The sequence below is a fragment of the Protopterus annectens genome, chromosome 9.part0, assembly GCF_019279795.1.
Source record: "Protopterus annectens isolate FY-2018-M chromosome 9.part0, PAN1.0, whole genome shotgun sequence".
Taxonomy (NCBI): Eukaryota; Metazoa; Chordata; order Ceratodontiformes; family Protopteridae; genus Protopterus; species Protopterus annectens.
Genome location: NC_056743.1, coordinates 895,926,909 through 895,949,592, shown reverse-complemented (window position 1 = coordinate 895,949,592; position 22,684 = coordinate 895,926,909). Strand labels below are relative to the sequence as shown.

Below are 22,684 nucleotides of genomic sequence, written 5' to 3'. Positions count from 1 at the left end.
TACTTCTTACTTAAAAAAAATTATTTGGACCACCTATTTGGGTGATGGAAGTGCTTATCTCACCGCTCTGAATAGGACTGGAGACAGTATGTCTGGAAGAAGCGTTTGTTCATTAGCTTAGTAAAGAGTGGAAGTCCCAGGCACTGCCATAAACATTAGCAAAATGTTAGCTATGCATCTTATCACATATATGCTAACATCCTGTCTCAGGCTTCAAAGGGGAATAGTGTTAGACCCTAGAGTCAGGTGACCAGATGAGGTCATTCTGCCAGCCATTTTGGAAATTTTCGATATTACAAAGAGAAATCTCTCAGTATTGAGTATTCTGTCTTTTGTCTGACAACAAGAAGGACCATTCACCACATCATCTGCCTTGCTCTATTAAATAAGTAGGGAATAGTAATTCTCCTAGATTCAGTCTGGAAAATATAGTGAAGCTTAGTTTAGTATTGTTTTTCTTTATTTATCTGTGTCTGTCCATCAATGTTATTTTCAATATTTCCTGTGATTTCAACTCTGCGGTTTACTCTAAATATATATTCAGTATTTTAATGCTCTTTTATTATTTACTGTTAATTATATTTAAAACTTTTATTTAGCTGGTCCTTTTAGAACATATTTAACCTTTGAGACTGCTTATATTTAGTTGGTGACTCTGTGTGGGCTACTCCAGAAGGCCAAGTTGTCTTGGTCAACTACTACCATTTTGTATTAGTATTAATATTACACTGTATAATTCAACATCCTTTATTAAGGGCTGTAGAGTAGCTGATTGGGAAGTGTCTAGTGGAAGTAATAAATATCTTATACTCTGAGGAGAAGTGGGCACAGCGGGTAAATCTGTGCCAGCTTTTCCCAGGTGTGTGTGTGTGTGTGTGTGTGTGTGTGTGTGTGTGTGTGTGTGTGTGTGTGTGTGTGTGTGTGGAAAATCAAGTCTCACAGCATGTGTGTGTCAGTTACTTTGAGCAGAGACATAAAGTACTGGTTTCACAGAGAGAGAGGTAGAGGATTTGGCTTGGGCACTCAGCTGAGGACCTAACTCTACTGCTGTACCAGTGAGGAGTCTTACTGTGGACCTGGAGGGAGACAGATATAGAAACCCAGACCTGGGCTGAGTGTGTTCCCTGTATGCTCTTAAGGGAAACTGTACTTGGTGCAGAGAGGCCTGCATCTGGAAATACTAAGTGTGTCCTTTTCTATTCCAAGTGAATATTTCTCTCCAGCATCAGTGGTGAGGATTCAGGCTCCTTGATTACTAGCCCAGTGAGGGGTCATCACATATTGGTGAGCAGTGGTGTGGATATTATTTTAACTTCAATAGCTTGTAAGCAGTTGTCACTAAATGTGTACTCTCAAGCAGCCACAAAATAAACATTCAGAGTTTCATATCAAAATAGTCTTGTTTATTTTTTTTTTGTTAGCTTAGTTTAGTCAGGGAAATTCGCAGGCAATGATATTATCGGATAATTATGGCAATCTGACAAGGAACCAATTGGCTGAGATGTGCCAAGCCAAAGGACTGGTGCAAACCAATCTGACTAAAGGGGAAATGATTTCAGCCTTAATCACAGCTGCAGAACAGAATAGCAACCAGGAAGACAACCAATGTAGCACTGGGGATGTACAGCTCTAAGAAACAGGACAGTTCACATTTTCCTCAGAGGACTTAAAAATCTATCTGGAGTTAAAGAGACTTGAACTGGAGGCCAAACATATGGAATTAGAATCAGCAGAGAGATTGTGGCTAGCAAAACAGATGGAATTAGAATCAGCAGAGAGGATGAGATGGTTGCAGGCTGAAGAGAGTGAACACAGGCAACATGAAAAGGAAATGCTGACTCTTTGCCAGGGTCATGGATGTAATGGGGAAGGGAGTAACTGTACTATAGAAGCAATAAAGGTCAGTAAACTTCTTCCTCAGTACCAAGAAGGTGATAATTTTTACAGTTTTATTCATCTATATGAAAGACTATGACGATAGCGTAATGTTGACCGAGGGGTCTGGGTACAGTTCCTCACCCCCTTACTCCATGGTAAATCTGTAACTGCTGTTTCTAAATTGCCCTATACTGATTGCTTAAACTATGATACAGTTAAAATGTTTATTGGGATGTTTTAAGTTAACACCTGAAGCTTACAGAAAAAAAAAAACAGATGAAACGGTGTGTGATTATATTGCTGAGTTAAGCACTTATTTTCACAGGTGGGTGAGTTGCTGCCAGGTCACCACTTTTCATGGACTGGCAGACCTTTTTAGGAAACAACCTATTAGCACTTTGCCTGAGGACATGAGAATCTGGTTGGCAGACAGGGAATGCAACTCTGCAGATGAGCTGAGCAAGCAGGGCATTACTGCACAGGAAAGGGATACCCAATGCTGCACATGGATATAAAGGAACCCATGATGGGCAGCCTACACTGCCCCAACAGAGTCTTCCAGTAACAGGGGAAGCCACTAGTTCAGGTACATGACCAGGATCAAGGGTTAAATGTTTTAAATGTAACCAGTGGGGCCATGTAGCATATAGATATCCACAGAGGCAAGGTGGGGAACAAAAGGTGGGGGAGCCAGCAAGTGAGGATAACAGAATGCTAGTGGTAAGTTGTCTGGAGACAACAGGGGTACCAAACTACCACCAGAGTTTGTATCCTATCTTGGTGGATGGATAACAGGCTATTGCCAAGAAAGACACAGCCTCTGATATAGCCATTATGAAACCTGCAGTGGTTAAAGAGGAGCAGTACTTGCTTGGACAGTCCACTCCAGTAAGAGCTTTAGGTAGGATCCCATTCCAAATGCCTTTGGCCTGGGTTTACCTTGACTGGAAGGGTGGAAAAGGAAGCAAGCAAGTAGGTTGTTTGAGGATATCCTTGCAGATGTCTTGATAGGGAATGATTTTGATAATGCAGTACCATGTGTGCATGCAGTGACATGCAGTCAGGCTTGGAGACAGGCATGTGGGTCTGGAAGCCTGTGGGAGACCCAGATAGACTGCGCCCCCTGAAGCCAGGACTGGTGAGGTGGCTAATTCAGGGAGGGAGCTACCTGTAGTAGTGAGCCTGAAGATGAGCCACAGCTGCTGGTAGGTACTGATGTTACCTTGGACAGGGTGACTGCAAGGGCAGAGGTGAGTGTTAGTACCCAGGCTGACAGTAAGGCACTGCTGTCAGAAGATACCAGACTTCCTGTGGAAGGGGAGCTGGGAAAGGTCACTAAGACGGAGTTGAGACAGGCTCAGTTCTCAGACCGTATATTACAAGTCTTGAGGGTGGTAGCTAGGGAAGTGCCTGATTCTTAAGGAAAAAGGAAGTCTGTATACTGGAACAAAGGGTTAGTGTACAGAGAGTGGACCCTTGAGGGAGGACTAGAAGGTGAGGTAATACAGCAATTGGTAGGGCCCAGAGCCTACTGTCTGGCACTTCTAGCCATAGCCCATGACATTCCTTTTGCAGGTCATATGGGCATAAAGTGCACCAAGAGACATATTATGTAGAACTTTTATTGGCCTGGGATTTCCAGGGGCGTAACAGGGTACTGCAGGACCTGTGAACATTACCAAAAAGTAAGCAAGGCAGGAGACAAGGTCAAAGCTCCTTTGATGCCTTTGCCTGTGGTTGAGGAGCCATTTCAGAGGGTAGCTATGGATATTTTGAGGCCTCTGAGTACCCCAAGCTCCACAGGGAAGAAATATATCCTGGTAGTAGTAGATTATGCTACTAGATACCCTGACGGAGTAGCTCTGTTCTCCATTGAGGCTGAGAAGGTGGCAAATGCTTTGCTAGAGATTTTCAGCAGGGTAGGTTTCCCAAAAGAAATACTGACTTACAGAGGTGCCAATTTCATGTCAGACCTGCTTGTTTGTGTCTGGGAGTGCTATGGGATAAAGCACCTAAAGACCACCAACTACCACCCCCAGACTAATGGTCTTGTGGAGAGGTTAAAGACCATGCTACAGGCATTTGCAAACCAGTTTAAGAGATAGTGGAACAAATTTTTGCCCCAGCTATTGTCCGCATACAGGGAGGTGCCCCAGGAATCCACAGGTTTTTCACCCTTTGAGTTGGTGTATGGGCATAGGGTGAGGGGAACTTTAGATTTGATTTGTAATGAGTGTGAGGGTGAGTGTGAATCTCACAAGGAGTCTGCTGTGGCTCATGTCCTTAACCAGAGGACAAGGCTTAGGGAGCTTATAGGCTTGGCCCAGGAGAACCTGGCAGGAGCCTAACAGGAAAAAAAGGTCTGGTATGGCAGAAATGCTCAAGCCAAAGAGCATGCTGTGGGACAGCAGGTTATGGTGCTCATTCCTGTCAGACACAATAAACTGCAGGCAGCTTGGGAGGGACCCTTCAAAGTGAAGGTCAGTGATGTTAACTACATTGTAGAACTGCTAGGCAGGAGGCAGGAGCACAAATTGTACCATACTAACATGATGAAGCTTTACCATGATAGGGAGGCTGTTATGCTGAGTATTTGCAGTAGGAAGCAGGAGGAGTCTGAGGGAGATCTATGACTATAGGGAGCCAGGAAGCAAAATCCCACGTTACTATGATGAAGACTAGGGTTGTAGGCATATGATATAACAGTGCAGCACTGTAGTGGGGTCAGCAATCCAAGGCAGATGGAATCTCAAGACAGGGAATGGGGTAACATTCCCAGATAGGCTTATTTCTCTCAAGCCACGTTTCTCAAGGGTCATTTGAAAAACTAGCTTGAGTCTTCGAAGCGGGGAGAGATGTGATGATATGGGCTAGTGCCAGCATAGCCAGCTGGAGTTCTGTAAAGGTTCTGTAAAGAATGATATGTCCTTTGAATATCAAACTGATTTATACAAGATGCTTGTGTTACAAATGTATTAGAACTGTATGACATCTGAATATCAAATTGATTTGCACAAATGCTTATGTTGCAAAAGTATTAGAACTGTATGACATTTGAATATCAAACTGATTTGTACAGATGCTTATGTTACAAATATATTAGAACTGTGTGGCATTTGAATATCAAAACATGTTTGTAAAGTTGCTAGTGTTACAAAATGTAGCAACACTGTGTCCTGCTGGACAACAAAGGAATATATATGTGAGACTATATGTATATATGTTAGCAAAGGACACTGGAAGAGAGGGGGTTAAACAACTAGTTTACTTCTTACTTTAAGAAAAATAGTGTTCATTGGACCACATGTTAAGCTATGGAAGTGCTTATCTCACAGCTCTGAATAGGACCAGAGACAGCATGTCTGGAAGAAACCTTTGTTCATTAGCTCAGTAAAAAGAAGGGAAACCCCAGGCACTGCCATAAACATTAGCAAAACTTTAGATATGCATCTTATCACATGCATGCTAATATCCTGTCTCAAGCTTCAAAGGGGAATAATGTTAGAACCTAGAGTCAGATGACCAGATGAGGTCATTCTGCCAGCCGTAGTGGAAATTTTAAATATTACAAAGAGAAATCTCTCAGAATTGAGTATTCTGTCTTGGGCCTGACAACAAGAAGGACCATTCATCACATCATCTGCCTTGCTCTATTAAGTAAGTAGGGACTAGTAAATCTCCTAGATTCAGTCAAGAAAATATAATGAAACTTTGTTTCGATATTGTTTTTCTTTATTTGTCTGAGTTTGTCCATCAATGTTATTTTCAATATTTCCTGTGATTTGAACTATGTGGTTTACTGTAAATATATAGTCAATATTTTCATGCTCTTTTATTACTTATTCTTAAATATATTTAAAAAATTATTGTGGCTCATCTGTTTAGAAAGTATTTAGCCTTTGAAACTGCTTATATTTATTTGGTGACATTGTGTGGGCCACTGCAGAAGGCCAATCTGTCTTGGTCAACTACTACCATTTGTATTAATATTAATATTCCACAGTATAATTCAACACCCTTTGTTAAGGGCCTTAGAGAAGCTGATTGTGGAACATCTGGTGGCAGTGATAACAACCTTATACTCTGGGCAGAAGGAGACACAGCAGGTAAATCTGTGCCAGCCTTTCCCAGGTGTGTGTGTGTGTGTGTGTGTGTGTGTGTGTGTGTGTGTGTGTGTGTGTGTGTGTCTAAAATCAAATCTCACAGTGTGTATGTGTCAGCTACTTGGAACACAGACACAAAACACAGGTTTCACAGAGAAAGTGGTGGAGGACTTCACTTGGCACTTGGCTGAGGACCTAACTCTACAGCTGTACCAGTGGGGAGACTAATTGCAGACCTGGGAGACAGATATAGAAACCCAGACCCTGGGCCGACTGTGGTCTCTTTGTGCTCTTAAAGGAAAATTGTACTTGGTGCAGAGAGGTCTGCATCTGGAAATACTGAGTGTATCCATCTGTATTCCAAGTGAATGTCCCTCTCCGGTGTCAGTGGTGAGGATTCAGGCTCCTTGATTACTGAACCAGTGTGGGGACATCACTGTTACAAAGCAAAGTAAGACTGGTAAACCATTTAGTTACTTGCACACTATATGTGAGAACTTTATTTCACCAAGCTGTGTATCTGTCTGCCAGATATCTAGTGTTTTTCAGATTGGAAAAGGGGAGGGATTTTTTTTTGTTTGTTTGTCTGTCAGTATTTTGCTTGTTCTCTTAGCAGTATATGGTGTATTGCTAGATATTAAGATCCTGGAGATAGTATAACATTAAAGGCAGCAATGGGGGGTAATATTCCCCACATGGGTGATCAGAGGGCTTTGTCACCTTCTGGTTTGATATGTGAATGTGTTTTGTTGTATGTAGTACATTGTGAAGAGTCCACAAACAAAAAAGTACTTGCCAACAAAGAATCCAGCAATAGTGATATTCCAAATTAAAATACCCAAGAAAAAAATGAATACACTTTAAAAAGACAGGCCAATTAAAGTATTTTTTCTGCTGTCATTTTGTACAAGTACTTTCTGTGGTTTCTTTTTCTGGAAGTACTTTTTCTGCCTTCTTTTTGTGGAACTTTTAGTTTCCAGTGCACTTTGTGAGGTGTGTTTATTAATTTCAGTGTACATTGTCTGGATTCTTACAACAGTAGTGGAAAAGGAGACTGCAAGTTATTAATGTATTTTAAAATACATAAAAATGATGTTGTATCTTTTAATATATTTCATGACTGCTGCTTTATTCATTAGCACTCTCATGCAGAGAGTGTTTGTGTATCATACAGCCAATTACACCTGAGTACTTCAATAATTTGTTGTGGTTTTTGATGTCATATAGTAACATATTTAGCATGCTAAGTATTTTAAGGCTTTAATGAAACACAGACTTCTGCTGTGCATAACAATACTAGAGTTCAGTTTGGTGATAAAACGCAGGAAGCCATGGAACCTGGAAGGATACCATGCTACAGTCCCAATAACATACAGATGTCATGGTAGGCAGACAGAATGTGTATGAAGAAGGAAATACAAACTTACATTTTAAATACATTTAACTTGGTATGATGTATGTAGCGTACTGCAGCTCCTGCAAAACGATGTCTACAGGATTGCAGTTGGCCACCACAGTCTCTAACAACAACTTTTTCTCTCCCAACAATTAAACAGTGTAGGTTAAAAACATAAAAAAAAAAAATTTGTTAAGCTCTCTTTTACTGTGCTGTGTAACAAAGCGAGTCACCATTTTGGTCAGCTATAGGGCTCTTTGTACTTTATTTTTTGCCTCTTTCCTCTGTAACTAAAGTAAACTGATTCATACATTTGTCTATCTGACCCTAACTTTTACAGCTATACCTTGTACCTTTGCAGCTTTCTAACACTCAGACATAGATTCCTGTTTGAAAGTTTTACTTATTTGTCTGACATTTAAAAAAGTAACCCTGATAAAAACCTCAAAATTGTATACTGTTTGTCTGTCTTTCCTGCTAAAAGTAAGTAAAATTAAAGTGCTGAGTGCAGGTTTTAGGCCCTTACACTCAACTTACTTGTGGTGTGGTTCTGCCCACTCCACTCCCCCTTGCTCTGCTTGGGTTCGCTCTCCACCCACCCTAGGTATCCTCAAATTTATACTTTCACCTTGTTGTCTGGTCACTCCCATAGCCACCTCCCACCACCATAACTTGTACTCTCACCCTTTCACTCTTCCCACTTTGTCACCAATCTTCCCCTTTTCCCCACAAACCTTGGACTGACTCCTCCTTGGCTTGCCTCTCTCACTCTTAACTCTTTCACTCCCTAGCACACCTACTATGTCCTCACATATTCACTATTTCTACCCCTCAATACTGTTTCTTCCCTCACACCGCTTACTTCTAGCCACCGCCCTTCCCTAATACATTTCTTTATATTTTTCCCTATAACTCTTCCCCTCCTTTTACCATCACACAATGCTATCCCTACTGCTATTTCTCCCACGTTTAATCTCACTAGCCCTAAGCACTTCCTACCACACTGTGCTCCATATCTTCCCCTCTTCCCCCACCTTTCCCTTCCAACATATAACCAAGCTCTGCTGATTATTGCCCCCTCTCTTTTCTCTCTCTCTCCCCCTTTCAATGTCTTAAATTTAAACTCGTGGCCTATCCCACTCTTACTCCAAAGCTCAAACTCAAGTACCTCATTCCCCTTACTGAACACCCTCACCTTTTCCATATTGTCTTTGCTCTACTGGTTTCTGGTGACATCCATCCTAATCCTGGTCCCTCCCCTGTCTCCACTCCCCGTCCACCTTCATCTGCTGTCCCCCCAAAACATCCTCAAATATCTCCAGCCTCAAACATCTCTCCATCTCTGCAATGAACATCCAAAGCCTAAACAACAAAACGTCTGAACTTCAAGCATGGTTGGCCCAACACAAACCTCACATCCTGGCCCTATCGGAAACCTGGCTAAAACCTCATATCAATTCCTTTAAATTTCTCCCACCTCAATACAATAGCTATATGCCTGATAGGACACCCAAAAAAAGGCGGTGGGTGGCTATCTTGTACTCTGTCTCACTGGCGCTAACACCTATAGACATTACCCTGCCTAGTCTCTCCCCTGCTGGACTACTGCTCTTAGACTGCCACATCAATAAATATAGGAAGTTTGCTATAGCCTCTATCTATATCCCCCAAGGTAAAAACATCCCTATCCTTGAACATATACTCTCCTGGATAAACACCTCCATCCCCTATGAAACCATCATTCTTGGAGATGTTAATATAGATTGGAACTCCCTTATTGGTAACTCACGCCACCATTTCATAAACCTGTATTGATTCTCACAACTGACCACTACCCCTATCCACTACAGTAAAAATGCTGCTGGTTACACAATTGACTGAATCTTGACCAACTCTCCAAACAACTATTGTAACCCTTCTACCTTCCCTAACTCTATTAGTGACCATTCTCCCATCTCTATCTTAAGGAATGATCCTCATCTCTCTAAGCCCCATCTCTACAGAGATTGTAGGGAACTGACTAACTTTTCCCCTAGAGCCTTTAACTATAGACTGTCTATCAACTGATCTTTCCTAAAAACTCTCCCGCTCATTGATGCTGTTACTAAATTCAACCACGTTTTCCTTGATGTCCTAAACTCTCCTGCCCCAACTCGCAAAATCAGAATCAAATCTAATTTTGCACCCTGGCTCTCCAAAGCTACTAATGCTTTGATGCATGAAAGAGATGCTCTATGGAAAAAAAAGGAAACCACTAAAACTCCCACCTTTCTCCGAAGTTATAAGCAACTCTGAAATTTTGTATAAAACTTATTATTTTGGATAAACACCAATATTTCACTAAATTTCAAAGCTCTCACCCAAATGACACCAAGAAATTCTGGAGTACTATCAACTCCCTCCTCCACATGGGTGATCCTACCATCCCTAACCCTTTCTCTTATCACTCTCCCTCTGAAACTGCAGACTTACTCAACAAACACTTCATAGATAGCATGTCTAAACTCCTACCCTGTGCTAACTCTGCTCATCCCAACTTTTCTGTGTCACCCTCACCTCCCCCTAAACTTCTATGCTCCTCTGACTCTCAGCCTTTTACCTTGCAACCTGTTTCTACTAAATATATCAAATCCCTGTTTCTTAAACTAAAACTATGCTCTCCCTCCACTGATAAACTCCCCCCTCAATTTCTGAAAATTGCTGCTGACTCTGTTGTATATCCTGTATTTATCTTAATCAACAGCTCCATTCAGGAATCTACCATACTGGAAATTTGGAAATCCTTCTATACCACTCCTCTACACAAAGGTGGCAACTCTGTTGAGCCCTCTAACTATAGACCAATCACTATTCTCTCACCGCTCTCTAAGATCCTTGAAAAATGTATACATACTCAACTACTGGCCTATCTCATTCACAAAAATCTCCTCACCCCCCTCGCAACATGGTTTCCACCCTAAACACAGTACCTTGACTGCCTTACTGTCCTTTACTCAAAAGGTTGCAGAAGCTAGGGACAACAATCTCCTTGTCTCCTGTCTATTCCTTGATCTCTCCAAAGCCTTCGACATTGTGTTTCATTCCATCCTCATTAATAAACTCTAAGACATAAACCTCTCTTTTTCTGCTCTTGGCTGGTTCCAATCCTACCTTACTGGCAAAAAACAAGCTGTTAGATGGCAGCAGGCTTTCTCACTCTTCCTTGCTATTCATACAGGAGTACCCCAAGGCTCCATACCTGCACTGCTCCTTTTCAACATTTTTACCAACAACCTACATTCATCCTGCACTTTCATTTGCAATACAATACGCAGATGATGCTACTCTCTTATCTATCTCCAATACTATATCTGAACTACACACACTAACTTTATCTATGTTGAAAAATGCCTCAGAAACAATCAACAAATCCTTAATCCTAAGAAAACTCAACTTCTTCTCTTCCTACCTCAGACACTCTCTCACCTTAAATCCAACTTTTCTCTTTCCTCCCTAGATGGCACCACTATCTCCCCTGCCTCACACACCAAACTTCTTGAGCTAATAATTAATGACCAACTAAAATTAGACTTGCACATACAACAGGCCATCAAAATAACCCATCAAAACCTTGGACTACTTTATAGGAACAAAAAATTCCTCACCACTGCCACTAAACACACTCTTATGCAGGCATTTCTCTTACCCAGTCTTCTATATGCTTCCCCCATCCTTACCAATATCCAAACTACCTAAATGCAGAAACTGGAACAAACATACAACAAAACTGCCAGATTTATTCTAAACCAATCACCCTCTTCACATCACTGCCTCTCAATAAACAAACGTTAGTGGCTGGAATTTCTGCACATTCTCCTACAATCGTAACTCCACACTACCTTTTTCATACTAACCCCTCTGTCTGCCCGGCTCTCTCCTCCCATGCTACTCTCTACTCCCGCCTCCCCAGCCTCTCTGGAGTGCTGATCAGTGTCTTCTCTCAGTTTATAAACCCAAAAGGAATATTGGCAAACTACTTTACAAACACTCTGTCTCACTAAATTGGAAAAAACTCCCTCTCCATATTAGATCCAACCTTTCCTTTCCCTGTTTTAAAAAGGAGCTTAAATCCCACCTACTAAACCTGAAATTATGCGGGTGCCTTGACCACACGTAGTCTTAGTCTGTCCTACTGTATAACCTGTTTCATCTCCTAACTTTCTTTCTCTGTTAGTAACTTCTGCTTAAACTAACCTCCTAAACCCTTAGCTGTACTACTATAGCCCTACTATAGCCCCCTCCTTTCTCTCCCCCTCCCATTTTCCACACTATTTATCTTCCCCCCACTTCCTGTCAATGTCTATACATTATCCTTCTTTTGAACGATTATCTTTTGTTTTTACTCTCATATGTAGTATATTTTATACCACTGCTATCAGTGCAATCCTTGAGGTTCATATTTTTTTTCTTTTGTTTTTCTCTTTATAATTAATTTTGTATTTGCATCGTTATTTTTAATAGTTTTTGCCTGTATGTTTATCTTTGCTTATGTTTGCTGGAGCTCTTTTCCCCTTGGGTCTCCAATGAAAATGAGTTGCTTACTATCAATACATCGCCAATAGTTAATTACCTCTTCTTTTTTACCATTATTTTGTATTGTGATTATTTAATATTTGTATATTGTAACTTTATCTTTACTTATAACAAACAAACAAAGGTAATGACCAAGAAGTAAGCGCTCCTCTCGCAGAAGTAAGAAGTTAAACACCCAATCAAAATGCTGAGGAGCAGACCAGGACTGTTCGATCGTATCAGCATAAAACACAGTATTTCAATGTTCAAACTCAAAAAAGCTGGAAGCCAAAAACAAATCCACATACAGATTAAAATCCAGAGATTTATTGCAAGCAATGGCAAGCGCTTTCACCCATTTGGGTTTCTTCAAGACAAAAACGCACTCACAGTACAGATCTAATTTATATTCACATTAATCACTACAATTATGACATCATATCTTGTTGGCTAATTATTCTTAAAACGTCAGTACATCTCAGTATACAGGAAAACAATAAAAAAAATATTTAGAATCTATTCAAAATGTATGTTCAAAAATATAAAATTACTTATTGATAAGACACATCACATATTATGTTAAAAATCATTCACTTCTGTCTGTTTCCCTATCAGAATCACTTAAAAAAGACAAGAAACAGACAACTCGTGTCTATAAAATAAATATAAAAATCTACTATATAAGCATTTCAAATTTCACTACTAACTTCCTGCTTTTTAATACTGGTTTAACTAATATTTTATCATTCAATCCAGGCTTCTGCTCCGCTCATAATCTAATGATCCACTTAACCTCTGTATTTTCAGTGTAGTTCCTTGTGTGTCCCCCACTTAAGCTAGCAGTGTTGATTTGCAATATTTGAAACCTGAAGGAATGTTGTGAATCAGTGTCTAAGACATGTTTAGAAAGGGCATTCTTAACTGACTTAATACGTATACGGTATAGGTATTCTCTAGTTCTATCCCGTAGCCTTCTGTCTGTTTTTCCTACGTAGAGCACAGGACATGCTATACAATGGGCAAGGTAAACAACATGTTCTGTTGTGCATGTCGCTACGGAATCAAACCTAAATCTCCTCCCTGTGACTGGATGCACAAATACAAGGTCACTATTTAAATAACCACAATAGTTACAACTATTACACGGGGTAGTACCCAAAGAAGAAGTGCCTCTAGTATCCATATAAGTAGCCCTTGGATAACATAACAATCTTTGTAGGTTCTTCCTATTCCTAAACTGGAAAAAGGGTCTATCATCTACAATCTCTTTCAAGTGTGGGTCTACCATAAGAATCCCCCAATTCTTAGAAAAGACTTCACTAGCTTCACTAATATCCTGTGTATAATTAAGCGACAACCTCACCACAGAATCATATTGCCTCTTACTATCTACCTTGGGTTCTATTAAATTAACAGTACCACCACTATCAGCAAAATAAGGGGCAGCTACATCCCTTCTGAACAAATTAATACCTTAAAAGCCTGCTACAACATTCAAACTATAAGATCTTTCAACCAGCCTATTTTGTAAACCAGCCAGTTCAGTTATGTAACCATCATCTGTAAAGTTCAATCTAGAGGCACGTATCGCCTGCCCTCTAATAATATTCCTGAAGATATACCTTGGGTGCATGCTATCCCTGTGCAAAAGTATATTTTTGTAGCAAGATTTCCTAAATACACCTGTATTAAGTAATCCACTAGGAAGACGTTCCACAAACACATCTAAATAAGATATCCATCTATCTGATTCCTCCATGGTAAACTTTAAAAAACTTGTAAGTGAATTCACTTCATCCAAAAAGCTTTGTAGTGCCAAATCAGTTCCTGCCCATAACAGGAAGAGGTCATCTACCAAGTGGGTGTAAAATATAACATGTTTTTTGAAACTGTCTAACTTAAACAATTTCTCCTTCTCCCAGACTGCCATAAACAGGTTGGCGTAGCTATTGGCACACAAAGTGCCCATAGCCACGCCATCCTTTTGAATATAGGGAATATCATTAAATAAAAACACATTATTCTCAAGGATAATCTCCAATAAGGCACACATTAGATCTATCTGTACTACTGTATAATCTGTCTCCTCCATGCAACATCTATTTATGCTCTCTATGCCTTCCCCATTAGGTATGACAGTAAACAAGGATTGTACATCCAAAGTAACAAGCTTATAAACAAAATCATCTGATAATGTAACCATTCTATTATATAACATGAGTAAAAACTGTTTAGTGGCCTTCAAGATATGGGGGAATTTCTCTACCACTGGTCTCAAAAACTTTTCTATATATAGAGACATGGGTTCAGTAATCCACCCTCGGCCTGCTACAATTGGTCTCATGGGGGGAGAAACAGGGTCCTTGTGGATCTTGGGTAAGTCTTGAATAACAGGAATTAAAGGATTTTCTATGAAAAAGAATTGAAACAACTCTAAACTAATTATCTTACTTCTATGTACGTCATCTAATGTATCATAAATATGTAAGACCTTGCTCTCTATATCTCCTATGGAAATATTAAGGTAAAATCTGTCATCACTCAACATATTTTTATATAGTTTACCCTGTCCATAACTACAATAGGTCCTCCCTTATTCACAGGCCTGATTATTATCATATTGTCACTCCTAAGTTTATTAAGTGAAATCCTCAATTTGGGGGGTAGATTACCAAACCACTTCCTTTTTCTATTTTATGTATCCAACTTATGTAGGTCATCCTCAACCAACTTGATAAATGCATCCAATAAAGGATTCAAGGTAGAGACATAAGTACTCGGTTTCTTAAAGATAGGACCTACTGAAGTCATCAGCTGGGTGCCATAATCTAGTTTAAGTTGCACATTACGCCCAAATAACTTGACATCTGTAACCAAATCAGTAATGTCACTTCTAACAGAATGTATAAAAGAAAGCCCTTTATTTAAAACTTCTAGTTCTTCCTCGGTTAAAGCTCTACTAGAGAGATTCCATTCTAATGTCTGGGTACTTTTTCTCACATTTTCTTGAGGGTTGGACCCAAGTGCTCCACTTCAGACACCTTCCTTTTCTATCGCCCTCGGCTTTTTGATCTGTTCCTCCCTCCCCTGTAAATATCGTTGATTGGGAAAGGGGTATGACCAGTAGCTCCTTCCTCTAATTGGGAATTCAAAACCTTCCTTCTCACTGAGGGTATTAATTCTTCCACATGTTTATTATCTACACTCAATATAAGGGCTCTAGCCACAGTACTCCCATTCAAACCAACTGCGCTTCGAAAAGCTATACCTTCCCCAATTTCAAACATCTGGGCTGAATCAATCCCAGCAGTACTCTGCGACAACTGTTCAGTATTATTACAGTGTTCACTAGTAGTAACATTCAAATTAACATTACTATTCATTGTGTGTAGATCAACCACATCATTAATAATGCCAGTATTTTGACCATGTAAAACATTCACATTACTGCAAGCATTACTAAAGTCAATATTTGGAACCGGCTTAACAGTGGCTTCATTCTGAGTGTTGAGAGTAGAAGAAGTATTGTTAACCCTTCTACTTTGCCCATTGTCTCTATCATAGTTAGTTCTAGGCCAAGTGAACACATGTCCAGACCTGAAGTCCACAGTGTCTCTTTGTAATTTATTATGTTTCTGTTCTAAAAGTTTTTTCTCAAATAAGTAAACATCATCAAGTAATTGCTCCATCAAGCTATGCACCACTACAGCTGGATACTTTCTAACAATAGACTGTTGCCTCACTCTGATTTTGTCACTGAGGTTCTCCTCCTCAGGCAAAAAGAATTAATTCAATAATGTCATGTATTTTACGCTCACCTCTTATATTTAATTGCTGCCACTTATACAGCAATTCAGGGTTGGTCGCTCCCGTTGTGGGCATCTTTAAAACCCTCAGACCTCATGATATAATTCTTCTCGTTATACAGACTTCGAAGTGTTGTCTCTGTGTCTGATGCTTTTTCAGTTTCAGAAAATCGGACTCCAGTTGCTCAAACTCCTCACTAAGACCATACAGCTCTTCTCCAGTCCCCATGACTTCTATCCCGGTCTCTTTCACCTCATACATCAACAACGGATTCATCTCACTGGAAACACACTTTATGAACCTCCATTGGTTCCATGTAGGCTGCGATTGTAGCTCCGAGTTATAGGGTAACTCCACAGGCTGGAAATTCAAATCAGTCTTGTCTCCCTGGTCACTAGCCATAATAACGCAATATAACAAACAAACAAAGGTAATGACCAAGAAGTAAGCGCTCCTCTCGCAGAAGTAAGAAATTAAACACCCAATCAAAATGCTGAGGAGCAGACCAGGACTGTTCGATCGTATCAGCATAAAACACAGTATTTCAACATTCAAACTCAAAAAAGCTGGAAGCCAAAAACAAATGCACGTACAGATTAAAATCCAGAGATTTATTGCAAGCAATGGCAAGCGCTTTCACCCATATGGGTTCCTTCAAGCCAAGAAAGCACTTACAGTACCGAACTAATTTATATTCACGTTAATCACTACAATTATGACATCATATCCTGTTGGCTAATTATTCTTAAAACGTCAGTACATCTCAGTATACAGGAAAATAATAAAAAAACATATTTAGAATCTATTCAAAATGTATGTTCAAAAATATAAAATTACTTATCCATTGATAAGACACATCACATATTACGTTAAAAATCATTCACTTCTGTTCCCCTATTAGAATCACTTAAAAAAAACAAGAAACAGTCAACTTGTGTCTATAAAATAAATATAAAAATCTACTATATAAGCATTTAAAATTTCACTACTACCTTCCTGCTTTTTAATACTGGTTTAACTGATATTTTATAATTCAATCCAGGCTTCTGCTCTGCTCGTAATCTAATGATCCACTTAGCCTCTGTATTTTCAGTGTAGTTCCTTGTGTCCCCCCCCCCCCCTTAAGCTAACAGTGTTGATTTGCAATACTTGAAACCTGAAGGAATGTTGTGAATCAGTGTCTATGACATGTTTAGAAAGGGCATTATGAAGTTTTTGGATGAAGTGAATTCACTTACAAGTTTTTTAAAGTTTACCATGGAGGAATCAGATAGATGGATATCTTATTTAGATGTGTTTGTGGAACGTCTTCCTAGTGGATTACTTAATACAGGCGTATTTAGGAAATCTTGCTACAAAATACACTTTTAGACAGGGATAGCATGCACCCCAGGTATGTCTTCAGAAATATTATTACAGGGCAGGCGATATGTGCCTCTAGATTGAACTCTGCAGATGATGGTTTCATAAATGAACTGGCTGGTTTACAAAATAGGCTGGTTGAAAGATCTTATAGTTTGAATGAAGTTGTAGCAGGCTTTTAAGGTATTAATTTGTTCAGAATGGATGTAGCTACCCCTTATTTTGCTGATAGTGGTGGTACTGTTAATTTAATAGAGCTCAAGGTAGATAGTTAGAGGCAATATGATTCTGTGGTGAGGTTGTCGCTTAATTATACACAGGATATTATTGAAGTTAGTGAAGAATTTTCTAAGAATTGGGGGATTCTTATGGTAGACCCACACTTGAAAGAGACTGTAGGTGATAAACCCTTTTTCCAGTTTAGGAATAGGAAGAACCTACAAAGATTGTTATGTTATCTGAGGGCTACTAATATGGAAAGTAGAGGCACTTCCTCTTTGGGTACTACCCCTTGTAATAGTTGTAACTATTGTGGTTATTTAAATAGTGACCTTGTATTTGTGCATCCAGTCACAGGGAGGAGATTTAGGTTTGATTCCGTAGCGACATGCACAACAGAACATGTTGTTTACCTTGCCCATTGTATAGCATGTCCTATGTTCTGCGTAGGAAAAATGGACAGAAGGCTATGGGACAGAATTAGAGAACACTTATACCATATACATATTAAGTCAGTTAAGAATGCCCTTTCTAAACATGTCTTAGACACTGATTCACAACATTCCTTCAGGTTTCAAGCATTGCAAATCAACACTGTTAGCTTAAGGGGGGGGGCACAAGGAACTACACTGAAAATACAGAGGTTAAGTGGATCATTAGGTTACGAGCGGAGCAGAAGCCTGGGTTGAATGATAAAATATCAGTTAAACCAGTATTAAAAAGCAGGAAGTTAGTAGTGAAATTTTAAATGCTTATATAATAGATTTTTATATTTATTTTATAGACACGAGTTGACTGTTTCTTGTCTTTTTTAAGTGATTCTGATAGGGAAACAGACAGAAGTGAATGATTTTTAACGTAATATGTGATGTGTCTTATCAATAGATAAGTGATTTTATATTTTTGAACATACATTTTAAATATATTCTAAATATTTTTTTTATTGTTTTCCTGTATACTGAGGTGTACTGACATTTTAAGAATAATTAGCCAACAGGATATGATGTCATTATTGTAGTGATTAATGTGAATATAAATTAGTTCTGTACTGTGAGTGCGTTTTTGTCTTGAAGAAACCCAAATGGGTGAAAGCGCTTGCCATTGCTTGCAATAAATCTCTGGATTTTAATCTGTACATGGATTTGTTTTTGGCTTCCAGCTTTTTTGAGTTTGAACGTTGAAATACTCAGCATTTTGATTGGGTGTTTTATTATCTTTACTTATGTTTGCTGGGGCTTTTCCCCTCGGGTCTCAACTGAAAATGGGTTTGTTTGCAAATTCAGTTGGACTAACCCGGTTAACAAATGTGAAAAAAATAAATAAATAAATAAAAAATAAATAAATGCAAATGCCCACTACACTGACTGGCCCTACTAGTGATTATACAACATTCTGAGGAGCAGGTTTACCAAATGGTAATCTACTTATTCATAAATGAGGACATGGTGAGCTCAGCACTTCACACCTTTGGATAGAGATTACCATAAAACTACAGGTTTAACACATTTTAAAATGAAAAAAGTATGAAGCATGAGATTTTATTGGGCAGCCTAAACTCACATTTTATGCAAAGGACTTGTTTGTGCTTTATTATTAAAATTAGGGCTGAAGTTACAGACATTTATTTCTCTTGCTTTGCATTGCATATTAAGTTTTCTTTTAGATATCTCATTTCACTTGTGTGCAACATTTAGAGGCAATTTGGAAAATAACCTTGCTTATACTGAGATAAGTGGAGATTTACCTTTTTCCATACTTTTTTACATGACACAATTGCTCAGATGTTTTCCTAAATGAATGCTGACATCACAACTTATAATCCGACACCAGAGTAGCCATCTAACACACTTTCCATTCTCCTTCATGAACATTCCTATATAGAATCCAAGCCAGTTAACAACAGAAAAGTCTTATATTTAGTTTGTCTCCTCTGCACATTCTTGTCAATCCAGCATAGCTTCTGCTCCTGGACCTTGGGTGTTAGGGTGCTCAGAGGCAGTGTCATCTACAATTGTCTCTGAAGTCCACAGGCATTCACACAGTAGGTTGAAGCCCAGCCTTAAGTGGCCTATTAAGTTGCAGCAAGTGACCCCTTTGAATATACCATTGGTATAATTTATCTTAAACTGCCACAGAAACCACAGCTGCATACACTATTGGTTCTTATTTAATGTAGCAAGTGTCATTAGATCTGAGACCAAATAGCCAGTCAGTACATAAAGTATACAGCTTTATTTATCATTGTATTCTGATAGACTACTACACATACTCCAGTTAAGATGCGAAGGTGTTTTTTAAGTATTTATTATCATTTACCAGAAAAGGAAGTCCTAAGAAATTGCAAATTTTAGTCTCACACTCAGGAGGAAACAAATTAGACATGTAATGGCATATCTTGGTAGACTTGTTTTGTTTATGTTGCAGCCTAGTTAAGTGTTGAAGTTGAAATTAAAATATCAGATATTAATATTTTACATATGTAGAGAAAAATGTAAAACCAGAACTCTAGTTTAACACTATAAGGTGTTATTTCTATTCCAGATATTTCAACATTTAGCATGGATGTAACTTGTTATGGGAAGCACTGCTTTATTATACAAGTTATATGTCTGTAGGTATGCAGACAAGTTGGTTAAAAAAAGGAGAATTGGAGGCAATATGGCAGTGGTCCATTTATAAGACAACTTGAAATAAATGAAACAGACTTCTATGATAAATTATAGAACTTTCATACCACTTACTGCTGTGATGCTGTTAATAGCATTAATTTACTCATAGCAGAAGCTCATCATAATTTCTGTTTTTGTTTTAACAGGTAGTATGTACAGATGACCACATGCCAGAAGCATTGGGACACCTTGACCTGGCAGCCACAGGAGTCATAAAAGGCTTGCCATATGGTTTGCCAAAATCACCACCATTAACCAATTCTAAAATATTCTCAGACAACCCTCTTAAATCAAAGACAGATACCTACAGCTTTCTGAATCCATGGGACTGGTCCAAAAATCAGACGACTGCTTATCCCAAACGAAAGATACCAATGAAATCATCCAGAACCAAGAAGATTTTTGGGTGGGGGGACTTCTATTTCAATATAAAAACAGTCAAGTTTAGCCTTCTGGTGACTGGCAAAATCATAGATCATATCAATGGCACTTTCAGTGTTTACTTCCGTCACAACTCATCCAGCCTTGGGAATGTCTCCGTTAGTATTGTCCCACCAAGTAAAGTGGTGGATTTTGATATTCTCCAGCAATCAACAATAGAAACCAAAGAGTCCAAGGCATTCAATTGCCATGTGGAATATGAGAAGACAAACCATGCTAGGAAGAACAAACCATGTCTATACGACCCATCCAAGAATTGTTTCACAGAACACACACAGAGTCACGCTGCATGGCTCTGTGCCAAGCCTTTCAAAGTCATCTGCATATTTATCTCTTTTTATAGCTTTGACTACAAACTGGTGCAAAAAGTATGTCCGGACTATAATTTTCAGAATGAGCCCCCATATTTTGGCTGAAAGATGAACCCCTTCCCTTCTCAGCTCTTACGTCTCTGGACCAGAAAAGCAAAGACTAGCTTTGGTGGAGACCAGGATTACAGCTAGTTGAAAGTTATTGTATAAATCTTGGGTTTATTGTACAGTAATTTTATACAGTTCACAGTGGTAAACAGGGGGTAAGGTTTTCAACCTAGGGATTTTGCCTGCAAAAATATGCCAGATTTAAAAATATCACAGTTTGTCAGACGAGTCCAGAAAAGACAGAAAATACTTTAAATAAGAGAGACAGGGAGTCAGAAAGTGAGATCAGAGGCAGATAAGAAGAAAGAGACAGAATGCCCAAATATTTAGTTTCTAATGGTTAATAAATCACAGAATTTCTGTTGTTGTAAATGTAAATTATGCTTTCCAGAAGCACAACCCAAAAATGTGAATCAGTCACATCTGTAATATTATACAGCCTCCTCCCCCAGCACCATGTTGAAACACTAATATGCAACAACTTTTGCTGTAGGTGAGTGGGAGATTTTACGATGTAGACAATGGCCCTCACCTATGGCCTGAAATAAGACCAGTATTGATCACTTGATCTACAGTCTGATATCAAGATAGTTTTTAATTCTATCAGTCAGTTTAATGTTATATTGCACTAACATGGCTGTTTTAAATATCAGAAGTTCTTTGCAGTTTCCTTATTTCTATTGTAGAAAACACAATGGTAAAAAACATACATACTTTTGGATTTACATAAGCTAAGAACTACTCAGTACCCCTTAGTGCATTAAAATGGTTCTTTTCACTAAACCTGAACTTTCAAAGGGAACATGCTACATTTCTAATGAAGAATGCAATACCCTGATGTAAAGGATGTAAAGCCACCACGTGAAAAATATCAAGATCTGCTTCTTGATGTACAGCTTGCAGAGTCTTTGTTTATGTTAATGATTTGTCTGATATTTAAGAATGTATTATAAAATAAATATAATATTTAAATGAGAAAACTGAAGAGTGTCAAATACCTCATGCTTCAAAATCAGTCTGTAAACTTATACTTTGAAGCCCTCTGGGTGCCAGTAAGTTCAAGAAGCCTAGAATTGACAGCTTACTTTCGGAGGCTTTTAAATAATGCTTCATATTTCATATATTTTTAATGAATTTCCTGTATATAAAGGACTTGTTTATACAAATCACACATGGAGCTGGTCATTCTTGCTATGATAGTATTCAAATGTTGGCTCGAACTCCATCACAACTTGTACATTGCAAATATACTGTCACTATAATAAGACTGCTTGGTTTCAGCGTGATTTGTTTTGTTTTGTATCATATTTCCTATATCAGGAATTCACCTATTTTTTTATTTGTAATTGATGACTATGAAAGGCATGTTATGCTATGATAACGTATTTCCCGTCTGGAGGAAGAACTCTATCAGTCTGGATCTAGGAAGAGCTCTTATCAGTCTGTATCTGTCGATGACCGAAATATTGTTGCTTCATATGATTAAGTGGCTAGGAGGTGTTTTACATTTGTCTGAATGGCTACTGATGACAGGACACTGGCTTAGCATTTCACATAAAACATGGCACCTGATTAACCCTAAAACCTTGCAAGTTGTAATTTATAATAAGCTATGGTTGTAATTTATAATAAGCTATGGTTGTAATTTATAATAAGCTATGGTTGTAATTTATAATAAGCTATGGCCATTACTTGTAAGTCACACTGTCTGTTCATTTGAGAAACAGTATTCCTTTGCTGCGGCACGACATCTCTTTATAGGGTTCTTTGAAAATGTGATACACTGATGCCACAGCAGAAAGTAGATGCTCTTGGTTCATAAATGTGTGCTTCTCATGC

At 38.8% G+C, this 22,684-nt stretch overlaps 1 protein-coding gene across 1 annotated transcript in view; it reads left to right on the top strand.

Moving 5' to 3' along the window:
* The window catches only part of NXPH4 (neurexophilin 4), a 595,720-nt gene extending 573,608 nt beyond the window's left edge, over nucleotides 1-22,112 (top strand). Inside the window, exon 2 of the mRNA XM_044083628.1 lies at nucleotides 20,132-22,112. Within this exon, the coding sequence (XP_043939563.1) occupies nucleotides 20,132-20,842 (711 nt within the window). The 3' untranslated portion in view covers nucleotides 20,843-22,112. The remainder of the gene's footprint in view (nucleotides 1-20,131) is intronic.
* The last annotated feature ends 572 nt before the right edge of the window (nucleotides 22,113-22,684 follow it).